This window comes from Lissotriton helveticus, chromosome 6, assembly GCF_964261635.1.
Source record: "Lissotriton helveticus chromosome 6, aLisHel1.1, whole genome shotgun sequence".
Taxonomy (NCBI): Eukaryota; Metazoa; Chordata; class Amphibia; order Caudata; family Salamandridae; genus Lissotriton; species Lissotriton helveticus.
The window spans coordinates 1,793,042,311-1,793,061,993 of record NC_136067.1 but is presented as its reverse complement, the minus strand read 5'-3'; the positions used below and the strand labels follow the sequence as shown (position 1 = coordinate 1,793,061,993).

The following is a 19,683-nucleotide window of genomic DNA, read 5'->3' as shown; positions in this document are numbered from 1 at the left end:
CTCACGTGTAGTATAGTGCACTCTGCCTTAGGGTGGTAAGGCCTGCAATAGAGGTGACTAACTTATACTGCATGCAGTGTCGACACGCAAGGCACACAGGCTGTGCGCCATGGCATGTTTTCACTTTTGTCTGTACCTCGACTTGCTGCCTGCAGGGGCAGTTAGCATGAGCCTGGTGAGGGGTCCCTTAGGTTGACGCAATACGTGCTGCTGCCCTTGGGGACCCTCTTTAGTACCTCAGACCCTAGGTACCAGGGGTACTCTTTACTAGAGACTTACAGAGGGTACTAAAGGTATCGCCAATTGAGGACACAATTGCACAGTTTTGGTAAAGAGATCTGACACTTGGGACCTGGTTAGCAAGAACCCAGTGCACCTCCAGTGAAAATCACATTAAAAAAACAGGCAAAAATGGGGGGTGACCATGTTGCAAAGGGTACATTCCTACAATTTCCTTACTATATTCATCCCCAAGCTCTTCTGTTCTGGTAAACAGACATCAATCTTCCTATTTTCCCCTCAACAGAGAAACACGGCAGGGATGCCCTCTATCACCCATGCTTTTTATTCTCGCACTGAAGCCTTTTTTTTATATAGGCTGAAACATTCTGAAACCTTTTTCGTCTTCCAGCTAAATAAGGGTAATTTACAGCTTATGCAGAAGACATCCTTCTCTATATCTCCAAACCAGAAACCTCTCTCCCTTCGTTTTTTGAAGAGCTAAGTGTATATTTGAAAGTGTCAGGTTATTAACTTAACATAGAAAAATCGGAAGTGATGCCTCTGAATACGTTCTGTTTGAAAGCACCTTTTCCTGGGATGGTTCTCTCCTGGAACGCTGCCAATATCAAATGTCTAGGAATCCTCTACCATAAAAAACTAAGAGACACTCTGCTATATAATATGGATGTCCTTCGTGCAAAAATAACAAAACTAATGCAAGGTTGGTCCCCTCTATTTTTGTCATAGTGGGGTCGCCTGGATACTGCTACAACCTTCAAATTATTCATTTCTATCTCATGATGTTACCTATTAAAATCCCGGTTAAATACTTTATAGCTATTGATAAACTCTTATCTAAACTTTTATGGAACAGGAAGCTTTCTTGTTTTGTTTTTTTACCTCGCCTAAAATTACCAGAATCAGTCGGAGGAGTCAATTTCACTGACTTTTCTTACTATCAAAAAAGTTGGTATTAAACAATGTTAAAGTTGTTCTCTTGAACTTTCAGACCCTCCACCCAAATTATGCTTTCAGCTTGAATTAGCCCTTATCTCTCCCTTCTCTCATACATATATTATACACATGTCAAATCTCACTAAATATTGGGTTCCCGTAGTCATATCTCACTCTTGTTCTCTTTTCAAGCCTTACTTATAGCTCATCTCTCCTCGTCTGAACAATTTCTGCAGAGTCCTATTTGGTATAAAGGCTACTCGAAAATGGTAAACCAGTACTTTGGTGGACTTGGTTAAACAAGGGTATATTCACTATTTCTCAATTACTTCCACATAATAATACAATTATTCAATTTAGAACTCTCACCTCTTTCTTTAACCTCTCCCCGACATTTTCCAAACAATATCAGCTCTTAGTATCACTGGCCCCTACATTGGTGTCCCTCCCACCCCGTTCAATTCAGGGAAATTCTCTGAAACCCTCCCACAGATGTAAACTTCAAACTTCCAAGGCCTCATTAATATACTGAACACTGATAACTCCCTCTCTGGGTATGGGGAATCAGATTTGGTGTCTAAATATGAGAGAAACATCATTCCACTGCATGTCCCGCCAACTTTACCAACATGCTTTATTATTTCTATAATAGACTATCATACACCAGAACACTTGCTTAAACTCAAATTGCTCAAAAGTGTGTGCTGGCATTGTAATACCAATACCAGTACCTATCTTCACATGTTTTTCCAATGTCCTATGTTGTGATTGTTCTGGGAGCAGTTATGGACAAGAATAGGAGACATCACCAAAGTTGACATTCCATTTTCCATTATGTTTTTTTTTTAGCAGCTTAAGTAATATCTGGCCTCGGAATAAACTACTCCATAAATCTGTTGATCTACTGATTGCTATTGCCTTCCAGGTAATTACCAATATTTGGAAATCTGTGGCCATTATCACATTACACCAGTGATGGAACTTTGCGTGTCATAACCATCATATGGATCATTATAATTTACACTCTCTATCACTGTTGGCAAAATGGGATGAACTTTGGGAACCACCGACTAGATGGTTGTCCTTGCATGCTCGTACTACAAAATTACTTAAAGTATTTTATCATTTTGACTGTGGGTTGTTGTTTATGCATTTTTCTGTTACTAACATTGTCCTTGTTTATCATACAATGTATTTTTGCATGATTATTTGGAAGTTTCTCTCAACAATTTTACAGTATTTACAGTTTTCTTCTCCTCTTTTCTCTTCTTAATCTCTCTCACCTTCTTTTTCTATATTCTCCCTACTTTACTCTTTCCTTTCCACTTTTCCTTTAATAAACCTCTGTTCAATCCGGTTACCTGCACAGTACGGTTATTTGTATTTCTGATGTTAGCATGAGTCTCATTATTTCGTTTCTTTATTGTATCCCATTGCTATTTTTGAAGCTGTGTATGGAATTCATGTATATCTTCAATAAAAATACTAAACTTGAAAAATTACATTAGTGCATCTGGTAAGGTGTTTGCAATACCAAGCAACCAGTCTGGGTGTAATGACCTGAATGGACAGTGAAACATTAAGAAATAAAGAACTAGAACACTAGTCCTGTGCCTATCGAGGTCAGTAATGCTGGCCCTCCTTCAGTTAAAAAAGAGAATGAAGACACCTCTTCAAAGAGTACGGTCATCCCACATGATATTAACATGATAGAAACGTTCTTGTTAACTAGTTAAAGGTAAATAAGGTATACATACTACTCCGCTTTGGGCAGACCAAAATTCACAATGAGTAAGAATGGCCATTCTCCCTTACAATTTCCTTTTTATTGAAATTCAACCTATCAGTGTGATGGGTTTGGTTGACGGCAAAGGCGTGGGCAGGAAGTGAAGGGAAAAGGAAACATCATGCAACTAGGTGTAGCCAAGCCACCATAAAGGTAAATTTATCCTTCTCTTCCTTTCTGGGTCTCTCATAGAGCCACACTCATATTAGATTTCACAACAGCAGAAAAAGTAACCAAAGGTAGAAAACAGCACTGCACCGCCCAGAAAGGGTAAGCAAAGTTTGTTAAGATCTTTTTAGCAATCTGTGGATCATCATTGGAAGAAGCATCAAGACTAAAGTACTAGCAGAATATTTGTGCAGTTGTCACCTACTTATCATGTAAATCTATGCCACAGGAATGTGTCTTTTCAGAATAAAACATATACCCTATTGGTGCTAGTTCAATATTAGCGAAAGGGGCCACCAATGGCCACTCCATGAGTAGGTCTCTTTTCCCAGTAGGCAAAATTCAGTTTTATTTGCCTACAGGTGGAGGCAATTGGCATTCATCTATTAAGCGTCCACTAACAGTCCTCTTTGAAAGTTAGACCTGTCATGCATAGGATTATCAGTAAAGGAGAGCACCAGCTGAGCATCATCAGCATAAGAAATTAGTGCAATCCTTTTGGATCGGATGACCTGTGCCAGTAGTTGAATGTAGATATCGAACAGGTTAAAGCCCAATGAAGAACCCTGGGGAAACCCGTGGGGTACAGTGTGAGATTGAGAGCTGTGGGTGGGTGAAATTACCTGGAAGGTGCATTTAGATAGACAAGTCGCAAATCAGGACAATGCCTCCCCACCTACACCAAGTGCTGTTGTCAGATTTTATGAGACAATGTATCAAATGCGGAGCTCAAATGCAACAAGATCAGGGCCTTCGTCCAGGGCACTGAGCAGTTGTTAAGTGACTTCGAGGAGTGCGGATTCAGTACTGGGCCCTGGCCTGAAGCCATTTTGGGAAATATCCGTGGTCCTTGGGGTTAGTGGAGAAATTCAAGCTCTGGCAATGCAGAGCCTACCTGAAACGATTATTATGGACAACAACTGACCAGTATCAAATTCTATTCTAGAACCTATAATCTGCTTAGGAGCAAACTATACATAATATCGAGACATGATAATAAGAGTTGGGTCACTTCATCCCAGAATTCCTGCAAAACAAGAATGTGACAAACGTATGGAAAATATCAGGTGCAAAACAGCCATATTTAGGGCATTTAGTATTCTTTCCTCCAAGGTTCCGACCTCACTTTGAGATTCTATCCGGCTTGGTTTATCTTCCTATGACTTCTAGACATAGATGAACTATGAGGTGGTGCAGGAGACTTAGATGAATTCAGCCTGATGTGCACCTTCTTGAGGAATAGGCCCGGGTTCACATGTTTGAATGCTACCTCCCTCTCAACAACCTCCTGTATTGAATGGGGAACACACAACCACTGGGGAGGTGGAAAGAGGAAAACTCAGGAGCAGTGCAGGCTTTTTCAGGCTAGGACTCAACAAATGGGTGCCCACAGGAAACTAGCCTGACTCCAAGATGCAACCCATCTGAGTCACAGGTGACGATGGAGACTCTGCACCCTGAAATGTGCAGAGAAAAGGTGAAGTGCTTGACTTCTATGTACAGCTCACAGTACAAATGCCTCCAGAAATAGGCTGCTTGACGCCATTGTGAAAATATTTAGCTTGGCCACCACTTGACATGACTGTGTAACCTCATATATGGAAAAGTGGAATGTGTACTCTCCAAAGAACCATCTGCTCTTGGGCAAAATTTCCCTGAACCCCTGACAACCAGATTCAGCTAAAACAAGATCAGCATAACCAAGCTGGGTAAATGAAATTCCAACTAGATCTGCCTGTCAAGGTAGTAGTGTTTCATAAATGTATGCACCAACATCCTGGCAGATGTCTAGAACAGGTACCCCTTTCATCAAAGCCACTGTTGCAGCCTTCTTCCTAGCGGAATAAACCCGCAGGTTTCTTGGGGCGCTCCTGGGCCACTGCGTAGCTGATTTTAATACAAAGGACGTTCCACCTCGACTGGGTCCACTTTTCCACTGCCTTCCCTTTCTTCACCCCCATGAAACGGATCACTGACAGAATATGGAGTACTAGAATATTGAGTTACACAAATATCGGGACATAAATATCGTTGTCAAAAATATCGACCTCCTATCTTCATAATGGTAAGTACAAAAATATTGAAAAAAATTATTGTTAAAAAATATCGAAGTACAAAATATTGTTTTTTTATGTATTAAAAATAATGTAAAATACATTAAATAATATATTTAGATTTATTTGTATATTTTAACAATTATAAGTAATAAATGTAAGTTAAAAATAAATTAAACATACATATATAGAATGTATTATATATATTTACTTAAAAATAATTAATAAATAATTGTAATTAATTATAAAATATTCGAAATATATAAACAATTATAACTAAGTATATATACACCTGTAACAAAAATGATTAAAAAAATATATTATAAATTAAAATATTCAATATTTTTTAAACCTACATTTTATACTACATTGAGTGCAAAGGTAGGGAAAGTGTTGGATAGTGTAGGGGAAAAAATTCATTACTATTCCCACTCCAGTGAGTGCAACAGTAGGGAAAGGGTTGGATAGCGGAGGGGAATAATTTACTATTCCCACTCCAATTAGTGTGACAGTAGGGAAAGTGTTGGATATCGGAGGGGAAAAAATTACTATTTCCACTCCAGCAAGTGCAACAGTAGGGAAAGTGTTGGATAGCGGAGGGATAACAATTACTATTCCCACTCCAGCGAGTGCAACAGTAGGGAAAGTGTTGGATAGCGTAGGGGTAAAAATTACTATTCCCATTCCAGTAAATGTAACAGTAGGGAAAGTGTTGGATAGTGTAGGGGTATAAATTACTATTCCCACTCCTGCAAATGCAGCAGTAGGGAAAGTGTTGGATAGCGGAGGGGTAAAAATTACTATTCCTACTAAAGCATTAAAATTTAAAAACAAACAAAATATCAACTACAATACAAAATATAATAAAAAAACAAAAACAAAACATATATAAAAATATAAGAATTTACAAAACATAGAAACATATAATGTAGAGAAAATCAAAAATTAACATAAAAAGAGTAATTGTTTTAATTGAACAAACAATTAGCAAATAAATACTTTGTAATAGAAATTAATTTTAATCAAAACAAATAGTTGTTTAATGTAATATTTTTTTCCTACCCTATAACACCACACAATTTACAACACATATCTAAATTTAAAAAAAGTGTACTTCTATAATTAACACAATCAATGAAACAAATATTAACAATTAAACAACATTTAAAAAAGTAAAATGAATGTACTAACCAAACGTTACAGCTATAGAACCTAAATCCCCAAACAAAATAAAAATAAACAATTACTAAAAATATTTATCAAATAATAAATAAATATTAATGATGAAGTAATAATTAATCAATTTACACTCAATTACTTTTCACCCTCTACCCCAATAGAGTGGTGTGGCTCATTGGTTAGAGGCGGCAGACCTGTAAGCAGAGAACGGGCTGGGACCAGGGTTCAATTCCCGACGCGGCAGGGTCGTGGACCAGGGTCAAAACGGACTCGATGATTCTCGCCTCGGTGCCTACTCTAACCAGGGAACACACTCGGCAACTCTGGGCATTAAGCTTGCCTCACCTCTACAACGGCCCCCCACAGATGCCGGGGATGCCTGGTTTCACCTTGGAGATACCCAGAAAGGGACCATATCACAGGGAAAACCAGGGCGGGTTCCCCAGCGGTCTTTAGTGCCAGGATACTCCATGGAGTCGCAGTGCGCTTTACAAGTACACCCACATTTACATTTACATAAACACCAAAAGACACACCAAACAATATTTACAAAATTTCCATAGCTAATTTAACATTAATAAATTAATATCAATTAACAACAAATCATTAATTTATTAAAACTAAATTAGTCCCGACCATTTACCACTATAAACCCCACAACTCACACATCAAAATAATTACACAATTGCCATATTTAAATGTTTTATTAATTAGCATTAATTAACAAATAATTATAAATATATTACCTCCCACCATATTCCCCTATAAATGCCACCACCAATTTCTTAAAACTGACACAATTAACATAATTAGCAATTAACTAATTGATAAGAATTAACAAGCAAAATATTAATAATTATTAATAAATTAATTCCCACAATTAACACTATAAAATAAAATCATAATAAAACTATCAAGAAAATTATTAAAATTGAATTACTTTCCACCCTACTCCCCTATCAACCCACAACCCGCTCCTAAAAAAATAATTACCATAATTACCAATTAATAAATAATAATTAACAACCAATTAATTAATAATACATTAATTCCCACAATTAATATAACATTTTAAAATAAATATTTATTAGAAATATTGATAATTGAATTATAATTAAATTACTTCCCACCCTACAACCTGCTCCTAAAAAAATAACAATGACCATAATTACCAAGTAATCAATAATAATTAACAACCAATTAATAAATAATTAATACATTAATTCCCACAATTAACAATATACATTTTAAAATAAATATTATTTAATAAAGAATATTGATAATTTAATTATAATTAAAATACTTCCCGCCCTATTCCTCTATAAACCCACAACCCGCTGACAATTAACATATTTAGCAATTCTTTAATCAAAAATGAACAGCCAATTATCAATTAATTAATAAATCAATGACGACAATTAACACTCTAAAATCAAATTTAAATGCGTACTAATAAATAAAAATTAATATTGAATTTATTATAACTAAATCACTTCCCACCCTATTCCCTTATAAACCCACTTCCTACAGAACGAAAAGGCTAAATTTAATAAACATTTTAAAATTCTAAAAATGTAATACATATATTAAAATACAAATGTAATACTTTGACAAAAAAATAGAGCACATGCACTTAAAATAAATACTAAAATACATAACCCTAACTAAAAAAATCTATATTTGTAACTATATTTTCGCAAACGATATTAATGACTTCCAAACTGGAATGGCATGGTGAGCAAAAATGCTATGGATTTAGGCCCATATATCTGTACTGAGATGAATGTACGACATTGTTCTGCATCATGTCCATCAATTGTTCTTTTTGCAAACCTTTTTTTTAAAACACATCAAAACAGGGACATACACAAAGATGGTTGGCAGGGTAAACACAGAAGCTGAAAGTGCTGACAAATAACCTTTCACTATGCCCACATCAAGGACTTGCTGGAGTAAGAAAAGTTCAACATAAGAACATCAAAAAGCTTGGAAGGGGTACTTTCACTCTCGAGTACTACATCAAATCTAGATTTGATATAGTATGCAGTGGCTAACGGTCCCCTGCATGGGTTACTCAACTTTCAGATTTAATTCTATATGCACTGGACTAATAAATACGTGGTACAGTTCGGTGATTAGCGGAAATAAAATTGTTTGGACAGTGACGTTTCATGTGTATCTGGTACCAGACAAGTATGGTGGTGGATAACTAGGTCCTGAAAAGACCAGACTAGTAGCTCCAGGTCAAAATGTCAACATCCCATCTCTTAGTTGTTTCATAACTGAAGGGACTTGGAGTATATGTGTACAGCTGAATAAAGTCTCCTGAAGATATTTGTAAAATTACCTTTAACCTTTGGATCTGTACAGTATTTTTTTGATTTCTGTATGCATATGTTCGCGTTTAATGAGCACTTTGTCATTTGCACTACACTTTCATTATATGTATTACACCTTAATGCGATGAGTTAACTATAAAATCTGAAACACAGAGAAAATAGGTAGTGTTTCAATCATTCTGAAGGATATATTCCAATTTTAAAAGTGTATGTTATATATTGAAGCAAGCAACTATTAAACAGTGATTGACCACATTATCTTAAAATCAGAACATAGGTATTGATTCAAATACATTTCACAGGACAATTCTTTTGATATAGTATGATTACCCACATTTTAATAGGTAGACAGGATTGTCTTTGGGTTTTTTTACACTGTACCACTGTTTGGACAGATCTACTGGATTTCAACTGGGCTGCAAAACCACTGGTTGAACTTTTGTGATTTCATAGCGCGACACAGGGCTGGATTGGGTAAATGTCGGTTTGGGTCAGAAATCAGATCATCAATGGGCACAGGTGGGATCTGTGCGAGTATGGAAGGAGCTAGCGTGGACCTCGATACAGGGGTAGAAGTCAGAGCTGGAGTCGGTAGGAACTCAGTACTGGATTCAAAGACGGCATTGTGCATTGAGAGTGGACCTGCCAACGGAAGTGCGACTGAAGACCCCTGTAGTTCCATGAGGCCTAAATCCATGCCTGAGGGTGCTTGAATCACACCAAAGATCTGCCTCATCCTCTTTCAAGGTAGCCATTGCTGCTCGGTCAATAATGACCCAGGAAATTTGGGGTGCACTAGGAAGAACTACAGAATTTGTTCAGACTCAAGAGACATCAGAGGACTGCAATCTTTATCCTGGCACCCTTGTGTCTTTTTGCTACAATTGTAGTGATGGGATGGGCTCAAGTCCCATTTGGCCTTCTTGCACTTGTATCTTGACTTTGATATGGACTAATTGGAAGACTTGACTTAGAAGTGCATTTTTTATGGGAGTTGCCTTGAGACCACACCTGCAACGCAAAGCGGGAGCTGGACTTATGCTTCGACAGCGATCTCTTGCGCTCCGCGAAGCAGAGATTTTTGCATCCTGGTTTCAAATCGCCTTGGGATGCATGAGGGCACCTTTGTGACACAGCCTTCAGTCATGTCTGGAGCCCCAGCACCACAGACACACCTTTTGCGAGTCTGTGACAATCAAGTGCTTCCTGCAATCTCAGCACGGTTCACATCATGTTGTTTTCGGTGGTGACAACATTCCATAGCACACTGCAAAAAGTCAGTGAGAAACCAGATGAAGGTGAAAGTAAAGATCAGAAGCTGCATTGATAGGAACAAAAACAAGGAACCAACATCAGCATGCTTATGGGTCTCACTTCATTACCTCCGGGAAGGTGCAGAGTCAAAGTGGAACCACCCAGCACCACATACCGTTGCGCAAAAGCACTGCTTAAGAATCCAACAGATCCAGTCTGGCACCTGGGAATATTCTAAAGTGGAGGATTATGCAGAAAGCGGGTGGGAGCACACAGCCTCACATCCCAGCACTCAGTTTGCCCCAATGCATCATGGTAAATGAAGTGCACGATAACACTTACTTCAGGGACTATGGTGTTTCTCACCCTTGTTAGTGCAGCCAGTGCTGTGTCTCTCTAGACATGTGTTTCAGGATAGTTGTCCTTCTTCAGTAGAGAGAAACACATCGTTTTGGGGGTGCTGGAGATGCTGGCCAAAGTCTTCTCAGGTTTCTGTACCACTCACTGGGTGCAGGTGCATCAGCCAGAACTTGTCACCTCATTTTCTCATGGGAGCCTTTTTTAACAAAAAAGAGGGTGGGAGCACAGTGCCTCACATCCTAGCACACCCAGTTCGCTCCAGTTTTAAATGGAGTATTAACATGCACTGCATTTACCACAATGCATCTGGGATCATTGTGTGCTGGTATACCAGACAGTGTGCTCCCTTCTCCTTTGGGATTGGCTACTTGCTGAGGATTATGCAGGCTCCAAGCCATACCAGAAGAGGAAAAAAGGATATATGGAAGACACTTACCTTCACAGGAAGAAGGAGCATCACTGCATAATACCATGACGCATGCGTCAAAGCAGAAATGGAATGCCCTCCATTCTACAGCTTTAAGAAGTAGTTCCCTGTGCCGGCTTGCCGACCTAATACACAATGGTGGTGAACATTTTTGCTACATGCTTTTTCTTAGTAAAAAAATAAGAAGAAGGATGCTCGCCCCTTTGTCTTCAAAAATAACTAGACCTTCTCTCAGGATAGACAGGAAAATCTGAATTATTTACCAACAACATTAAAAACCAATCATAGGATGAAATATTGGCCACATTCAGCATCATTTAGCACCCAGGAGAACTCATTTCAGAGTACGCTTTCTACTGAGTTGGCCAGAGTTAAACATTTTGCAGAAACAGATGATTTAGAAGAAATTGCATTACCTGTAGACCTAAGACATTTTCCGGCAGTTTTCTTAGCAGATCAAATGCAAGCCGTTTCACTTCCTCAAAACTGTTGGTGAAGCACTCAATGAGAGCTTGAACATGTCTGTATGTCACTGCTCGAGACAACTCAAACACTACTCGGGTTTGACCTGCTTGAAAGAGGTAGAGAAGAAACATTTAACGTAGATCCATTTACACCTAATCAGATTGACATGTACATTCTGCCACCTGGTGAGTCTTGCCTCAAACAACCCACACACAATCAGTTTTAATTATTGTTTTTTATAATGTCGAGCAATTGTATTAAAACAACATTGATAGAGAAAGATTACAGTCTTTATGGACTAGCTTTAACGTAATTTCATATTTTTCCATTTGAACAGACGTGCTTCTTGAATATGTAATTTAATGTTATTGGACTAGCATCTTTGAAAAAACGTGGGAAATTTAAATCACCTAAGTAAAAAGCAAAACTGTTAATAACCATGCTGCCGTTAATTAGCCAAGAGGAAATTAGGAAATTCCAACCTTGCATTAATGTGCTGAAAAAAATGACTTGGATAAAGTTACAGTCATTCGCGATACTGGCCGGAAAAGAGAGCTCGATTTTTTCCAACATCGAGCAAGTCCGAAGCCACTTACTATCTAGAGGGGTAAGAAAGACACGCCAACTCTTTCACTTAACTTCTGGCGACATGCATAGTTCCTGACACTGCCCCAACTCCTGTTGCCCCTTCTGCATCCAATTCCTGGGCTCTGTCCCTCCCCAGGAATCGTTCCCATCTGCAACTTGGCCATACGACACCCAGAGCTCTTATTTAGTTTCTAATACATTTTTATTGGCATTTAATATTTTCCACATTAGAACAATAACAATTTAAGATATACGAAACTCCTCCACTGTCAAAACTCCACTCCCCCGCCAACTTGTCTATTTCCCTCTACCTCTCTTCTCTTTTCCTGATCACCTTAGACCCCCGTCTCCATAATCATTTGTTGTCTTGGATATGCACCAACATTATCCAGACCCTGACAACGCTTGACCATGGGTTTTATGCATCACCGCAGAATTATAATGGCCAAGTTGAGTCTAGTTTAGGATTTTGAGGGCCACGTGTCTCTGTGGGCACAAGGGTTCCCTGTAGTCCTTGCTAAGGAAGACAGGGAGCTTACTCCATTGCTTGGCAAAATGTTTTTCCTCACCTCCTGCTGCCCGTGAGGGTGATCCCATGCCCTGGAGCCACCAACGTTCTTTCATCCACTGGTGTTGTGAAAAAAACGTAGGTTTTCCCCACAGGGATATGATAGTTTGATTGACAGCCAAACCCAGATGGAAGATAAGACGACCATCGTTGGCATGCAAAGGGTAGATGTCTGTGGGTGGTTAGCGTAGCAGTATCACTTCCAGGCACCTGGCTAGGTCGGAGCCCGTAATCTGCTCTTTGTACAATAACACAGAGTTCACATGCAGAACATTTCGAAGGTGGGAAATGGACTGTTTATCTTCCCTGCAGGTAAGTATTTTTCAAACGGGGTTAGTGTGCTAATGTTCCCCGCTTGATTATGGTATCGCGCAGCAAATACCATAATTGTAGGCAGATGTAGCGCTCGGATTCTGGGAGCGCCTAATCCTCCTTGAGCTGTGTCATGGTCAAACATGTTCCTAAAGGTGCTACACCCACCTGTACGAAGCTGGCTCTTTATATACTGGTTGGAAATGGCCCTTTTTGAAGGGTTATCCCCAAACATTTATCTTCTTCCTCCTATTTTTTCCTGACTTGTTTGTGTTGGTTTTAGGGCTCTGGCCACTTTACTACTGCTAATCAGTGCTAAAGTGCATATGCTCTCTGTGTAAATTTTGGTATGAATTGTAAGTAAGCATTACTTTATTTGGTTTCGTTAAAAATCATAAAAGCATGGAAGAAACACATATTACATAATAGTTTGCAAAGATAAAAATCTATGAAATACAAAAGTTAAAACATTATCCAATCATAAGCTTCGGTCACAAACAACGGTTAAAACAAGAAAGTTGTAATTTATACAAATTGTAAGAACCTCGTCGCAGTTCAATATGAAAAGAGCGATATTTAGTGTCAGTGCAGATAGGGAGTGACCAGACAATCATATATCTTTGCCATGTGGACTACTATGTTTTTTGTCCAATTCTTTGGCTGCCATTTTCCAAAAGGTGATGACTCAACATGACAATTCAATTGACAGGCCACCAAGGCATTGTATCACTGGGGCTCTGCACGACCTCAATTGGTTTTTCCTAAACATCTCGCGGATTACTGTTTTTCGGGATTCTATTAGCAAGGGGCAAATGCATAAAAGGTGTAGTAACAACTCTTCTCCTTGTTCGCACAGGCGGCATTCTTTAGTGGGCCATGTAGACTTCCATTTCGGGGTTACATCCTTCGTGGGGAATGAACCCAGTCGCAACAGCGTCAAGTACTGCTTTTTGTAATGAGAGAATTGTTCAGACAAATGCGGTTGGGGTTTCAGAAACTGATATGATTGAATCACTGCCCATGCATGATTTTTCTTAGCAAAGGCAGTGCTGTCCATTAGTAGCGAAATTCGTTTAGTTGCGCTGTTTACCATATTTTTGAACCCGGAATAAGAGGTTGCTGTAAACCAGGCCTCTTTAAGATGTAGATCCGCGAGTGATTCTTTTAGGACTGCAATGATATAGTTTTTTTGCCTCGCTTGCTTTTCAATTTCTTCCCAACAGAAGTGGGCTATAGTGTTGTCTTCCCCTTGCCTCATCTGCCAGTAATATTTGACCATCGCCCCTTGTCTGGCAGGTTTCTGGTTTTTCAGCCCATATTCCAGTTGAATTTGTGCCTGAGAGATGTGCTGAGGGATTAAAAACAGGCGCTTGGAAAAACTTGATTGGGCTAGATTTAAGGCGGTGGTATCTTTTGTATTCATATTTTTCGACCCATATGATATAGTGGGTAACATTTTTGCTGCAATTATCTTAAGCAACTGACCTGTTGGACAACCTTTTAGCTTCTTCTGTAGAATTTTGAAAGCATAAAGGAGTTGTTTTGCTTTAATATTCCCTTGGTCCAAGTGTTGCTTACAGTTAAGTTTAAGGTCAAGTTGGAACCCTAGGTATTTGTATGAGTCCACCTGGGATATTGTTTTTTCCTCCAGTTTCCAGGTGATTTTCCCTTTTGAGCCTATTTTCTGATGACTACAAAAGCATAACACCTTAGTTTTCTTAAGGTTTATTGTTAATTGAGCAGAAGTAATATAATTTCCTAGTTGGGTCATCGATCGCTGCAGGCCTATTGGTATTTGTACTTAAAGCACAATATCATCCGCGTATCGGAGGCTGATGATTGCTGTTTTGCCTAGTTAGAGATACTTCTCAAGATTGGCAGTGTAGATGCTGAATAAACAGGGGGCCAAGACGCACCCCTGTTTTAGCCCATTTAGTGTTAGAATATTGTTTGTTATGGTGTAGCCATCTCCTTTCCTTATCTGCACCCACTTGTCCGAGTAAAGATTGATTATTGCCTCAAAAAATTTAGGTGGTGCCCCCCAGCTTTGCATTTTGGCCCATAACTTCTCTCTCTGAACCTCGTCGAACGCTGATTTAAGGTCAATGAAGCAAGCGTACAAGGTTCAGGATTTTGCATAGGCTTGATGGGCTAGAAGTGTCAAAACAGAGATATTGGTGAGGGTGCCCCTTCCGGCCCGAAATCCAGTTTGCGTGTTTGGTATCAGGTTTACGCGATGGACCCAATCCTCTAGCTCTGCCAAAAGATTCTAAGCATATATCTTGGCCTCGACATCGATCAATGCAATCATTCTGTAATTAGCAGGGTCTGAACATAAACCCAATTTGTATATAGGATTTATAATACTTCCTCACCAGGAATCGGGGATCGTGCCAGTTGCTAGTGCATGCGTGAACAATGGAGTGAGAATACCAGACCAAAATGAAGGTTTGTGCCGGAAGAGTGCATTTGGCAAGCCGATAGGCTCTGGTGCTCCCTCAGGTCTTAGATTTTTTATCATTTTGAGAATCTGATCTTGTGTAATCTGTAGCAAAGGTTCTGAAGATTCTAACTTTTGTGTCTTATGGGCGATTTCTAGTGTATGAACTTCCTGGTTTATATCACCTAAAAGTGGAGTGGCATTGTATGTATGATTGATATGGGCTCTCCAAGTGTCTTCCATTATTTTCGAGTTGAAATGCAGGTTCTTGCCATTTGATAGCTGGTTAATAACTTCCCAGAAGAGCTTAGAGTCTCTCTGTTTACTAGCATGGGAAAGTTTCCGCCAGAGGTGTTCACTATAATTATTCTTGGCCACCTTGATGTCCCTTTTTAGCTCTTTTCTTGTTTTTGAAATTAGGGCAAGGATGTCATGGGAGGGTTCTGAGCCTAGTACTCGAAGTTGTCTTAAATATTTATTCAGTTGATTTTTTTGTTTCCTTAGGCTGTTCGAGAACCACGCTGCTCCTGCTGGTCTTCCTTCTTTACGACCATTACCTTGTCTTGAGAATTCTTTGTTGAGGTCATGAGTGAAAGGTGCCCAAGCCTTTGGGCACAGTGCTTCAATTTTGAAGTTCTCAAGGAGAGTAATGCATGTGGCTATGATGTCGTCAATTTTTCCCTTATTCCAAGTAAGTCGTTTTAAATTATAGCATTGCGTTTGTAGAGACACTGCGTTTTCTGTTATGAGGTTTGCGGTGCTTATAAGCAAGGTGAACGTTTAGGGATAATGATCACTTTCTGCCCTTTCTTTTATTAGGAAGTTCACAATGTATGGAAGAATGTCATGATCTATAAATTTGTTATCAAGGATTGAGCCTGACTTTTGAGTAAGCCTGGTGTATGCTGGGGAGCCTTCTGGTTGTGTTATGGATTGGTGCTTCCATGATTGGGTATTTGATTTACTTGTTAGTCCCTAGTAAAGTGCACTGAGTGTGCCGGGCATGTAAACCAAATGCTACTAGTGGGCCTGCAGCACTGATTGTGCCACCCAGTTGAGTAGCTATAAATAGGTAAACTCAGACCTGCCATTGCAGAGTCGGCGCGCAGTTTGTAACTGCCATGTCGACTAGACCAGTGCACACACTTGCCAGTCCCTAACCTTCCCTTTTCTACATGTTAGTCACCCCTAAGGTAGCCCAAAGTAGCCCTGTGGGCAGGGTGCAGTGTATGTGAAAGGTAGGACATACCCTGGTGTGTGTGGCATGTCCTGATAGTGAATTACAGCCCATGTCGTTTTTTCACTATTGCAAGGCTACCTGTTCCCCATAGGAAAGAATGGGAAGTTTGTTTATAACATCTTATAAACATAACTGGCCCTGGGAACTACGTAGGAAAATAAAGTTTAGTATGCCTGAACTCAGAATCTAAAGCTGCATCTTTTAGTGAAGGTGATTTTTACATTCTGAGTTTGAAAATACCGCTTTTAGAAAGTAGGTATGACGCCTGCTGATCCCACCACCGAGCCGCTGCTCGCACGCAACCTGTGGGCACTGCACTCCACCTCGCTTCCTGCACTGCAGCCTTGGACTACCAACACCAGCGCCATCGACTCTAGTTTGTCAGCCAACGACAGCGCTGCAGCTTGCACCGTGACCTGCCAGCACAGTCACGAGCACCACCTTTATTTCGCACCGCGACCCTGGTCTCACCGACGATGCCATCGGACGCCGCCACCGAGACGATGCTCGCACCCCACCCTGAGGGCACCGCACGTCACATCGCAGCACACAACGCCTGCCGAAGCCAGCGCTCCTGACTTCAACAGAGAGGAGATCGACCTGCAACACGTGTGACTTCGAGGGCCCCGACGACTCCTGCACCAACCTCCGGAACCGATGCCTGCAGACGCTGGGTTTTTAGAAGGTCAACGAGAGGTCGCAGAAGTCCTGCATTTCTAAAAGGTACTGTTTGCAGGTCTTCCCGATACCGTAGTTGGCCCGCGACGCCGCGGTCAGCCAGAATTGTTTGGATTTGTTTGCTCACGACGCCGTGTTAGCCCCGGACGGAGCTATCGACATCAAGGAACTGTTTTTAAAGCGTATTTTGATAACTGTGGATTTTAAGTACTATATTGTGGATTTTTATTGTTTCTGGTCTTGTCCTATATATATATAAAAATATTGGATATTTTTCTAAACTGGTGTGGTGTCCTTTTGTACTGCTTAAACTGTATTACTGTTGGTTATGTGTTGGGTATGTGCAAATGCTTTACACACTGCCTCTAAGATACGCCTGACTGCTCATGCCAAGCTACCAAGGGGGTGAACAGGGGTTATTTTAGGAGTGTAACTCCCTTATTCTGACTAGAGTGGTGGTTTCGGCCTGGCTTTGGCACATGCCCTAGCCTGCCATAAATCCTATTTCTAACAATACTATACCAAAATGAAGTATAATTCGCATATAATCCAGTGGAACCCCAAAGGTAGACAGAGGTAAAAGTAGATAGCACCTTACTCTCTATTTGTGGTAGTGTGGGTGAGCAGTAAGGCTTTATCAGAGAGTAGTCTTAAGCATTTGTTGTACATGCTTAATTAGCAAATGATGTCACACACTCAAAGACTGAACTCAGACCAATTTTATTTGTATACAAATATTATTATGTTATTTTATTTCTGGAGAATTGCCTTACTTCGGTTACTGTTTGTACTAGAGTCTTGCGCCTGTGTATGACTCGCATCTATCTCCCCCTAGAACAGCCATGGACTGCTCGACCCGCACTACCAATGAGTGAAGTGCTGAAAGGGGTAGGACAAAGCCCAGTTACTCAAGACCCATAGTAGATCGGGCCATGGAACATTAGTAGTAAAAGGCCTCAACCCCCGCAGTTTGCCCCAGTAACTCCTGCTTGCCCCTTTGCTCTCTGAGAGTGCTTTTGTAGAAGGCCAAAAAAGGGATGGACTGGCATGTGACTGAGCATTTACCAGCAGCTGAGATTAATTTATCAAGCATTCCATCTATCCATTACTTATGTTTGTATACTTCAATTTGTAGCCCCAGTGCCAAAAGGATTGCTCAGACATGGGGCGGTGCTCACTATGCCAGTGAACCAAGCTGCACCCGACTGAAGGGGCCCAAATAGAACAAAGCTGGTCTGGTCCTGGGTTGCTTGTGTTCCGGTTCAAAGAGGACTTGACTTGGCAGTTTCGGCTGTATTGTTCCTACAGGAGCAAGATTGATGCGGATTTGTATATGGCTGAGACTTTTTTGGGTGCCATTGTGGGCAAAAAAACAAGATGGTTTGGGATGCAGGTTATGTAGTTACCAGCAGCTGAGATTCATTCAAACAATCCAATGTAATGTAAATGGACTGTGGCGAAGTGGTTGGGGTACCGAGTCAGGGACAACATTTGAACAGGTTGGCAGCGATCTATGCAATGCAGTGGGTCTCTGTGTATGTACGTCTGCTCGATCTTCAAGGAGCATAATAGTTCAGGAGTAGAGACCTTCTCCCAGTAGTTTTACAGCTACCGGGTAAAAACAGTGCCAAAAGTTTTGGATGTCTTTCAGCTGAACATTCACAAAATTCACTGAAATGTTCACAGTTTTTGAGTTGAGTCTGTCTAGATAAATGATATTATCAAAATGCAGTAAAGCCTCTAATCCTGGAGATACTTCTGCGACAGTTCAACAGAATGCAAAGGCTACTGACAGCATGCTCTTCCTTGTACCATGAAGATAAAATCCTTGTAGTTATGTGCTCTTGAACTGAAAGTTAGAATCAATCCCCAGTTCAAGCCCCCCCACCCTTGCAATGTGCCTTTGAAAGTGCAGGAAGGATCAAAATAGAGAAAGCCGCCAAACATTTCAGACACTGGAGAAATAGTTTCTAACAGGATAAGCAGTGAGTTTGCATCATCTATTTCATTATAGGTATGGATTTCCCCTTACGGGCATTGCCTGCTTTTATGAAGCTGCAGGAAATCAAGCCGGGACAGGACCTCGTCATCAGCAATAGTTTATTTAATGTGTCATTAATAAGCAGGTTTCAAAGATCAGGATTTTGTGTAGGCCATGGTAGGTGATACATTGAATATTCCCCTTGGTTTCTTGTGCTGCGTTACAAAGACTGCAAATCTTGCAAAAATTTTAAAATGGAAAAAAGAGTATATTACAGGTGAGGCACATCGTCTGTCGGGTTTCTCTAGTTGGACAGCAGCAGATCCACTTTAGACATTGTAGTGGCGGGTTCTATTTCACGATTAAATTCTCTGGGAGAACGGGCTCCTTGGTTCAACACTTTCCACAGGGAAGAAAGATGCCCATCTCTCGCTTTAATAATATTGTATTCAACACTAAATGCATGTACTCAAACTGAAGTGTAATAGACACACAGACCAGTGAACAAACATAATCCATGTGTTTCACCAGTCACCAACGAATTGCACAGCCTCACTATTTCCTAGTAACTAATAAGATATAGGGCCAGATGCAAAAAGCACTGGTCACAAAACACTAGTCACAATTTGCGACCAGTGTGGTATTTTGTGACCAAAACCTATGTACTA

At 40.2% G+C, this 19,683-nt stretch overlaps 1 protein-coding gene across 1 annotated transcript in view; it reads right to left on the bottom strand.

Annotated features, from left to right (window-relative positions):
- The window catches only part of THADA (THADA armadillo repeat containing), a 1,377,633-nt gene that overhangs the window by 1,165,630 nt on the left and 192,320 nt on the right, over positions 1-19,683 (bottom strand). The window contains exon 17 of the mRNA XM_078649688.1: positions 11,160-11,314. Within this exon, the coding sequence (XP_078505814.1) occupies positions 11,160-11,314 (155 nt within the window). The remainder of the gene's footprint in view (positions 1-11,159; positions 11,315-19,683) is intronic.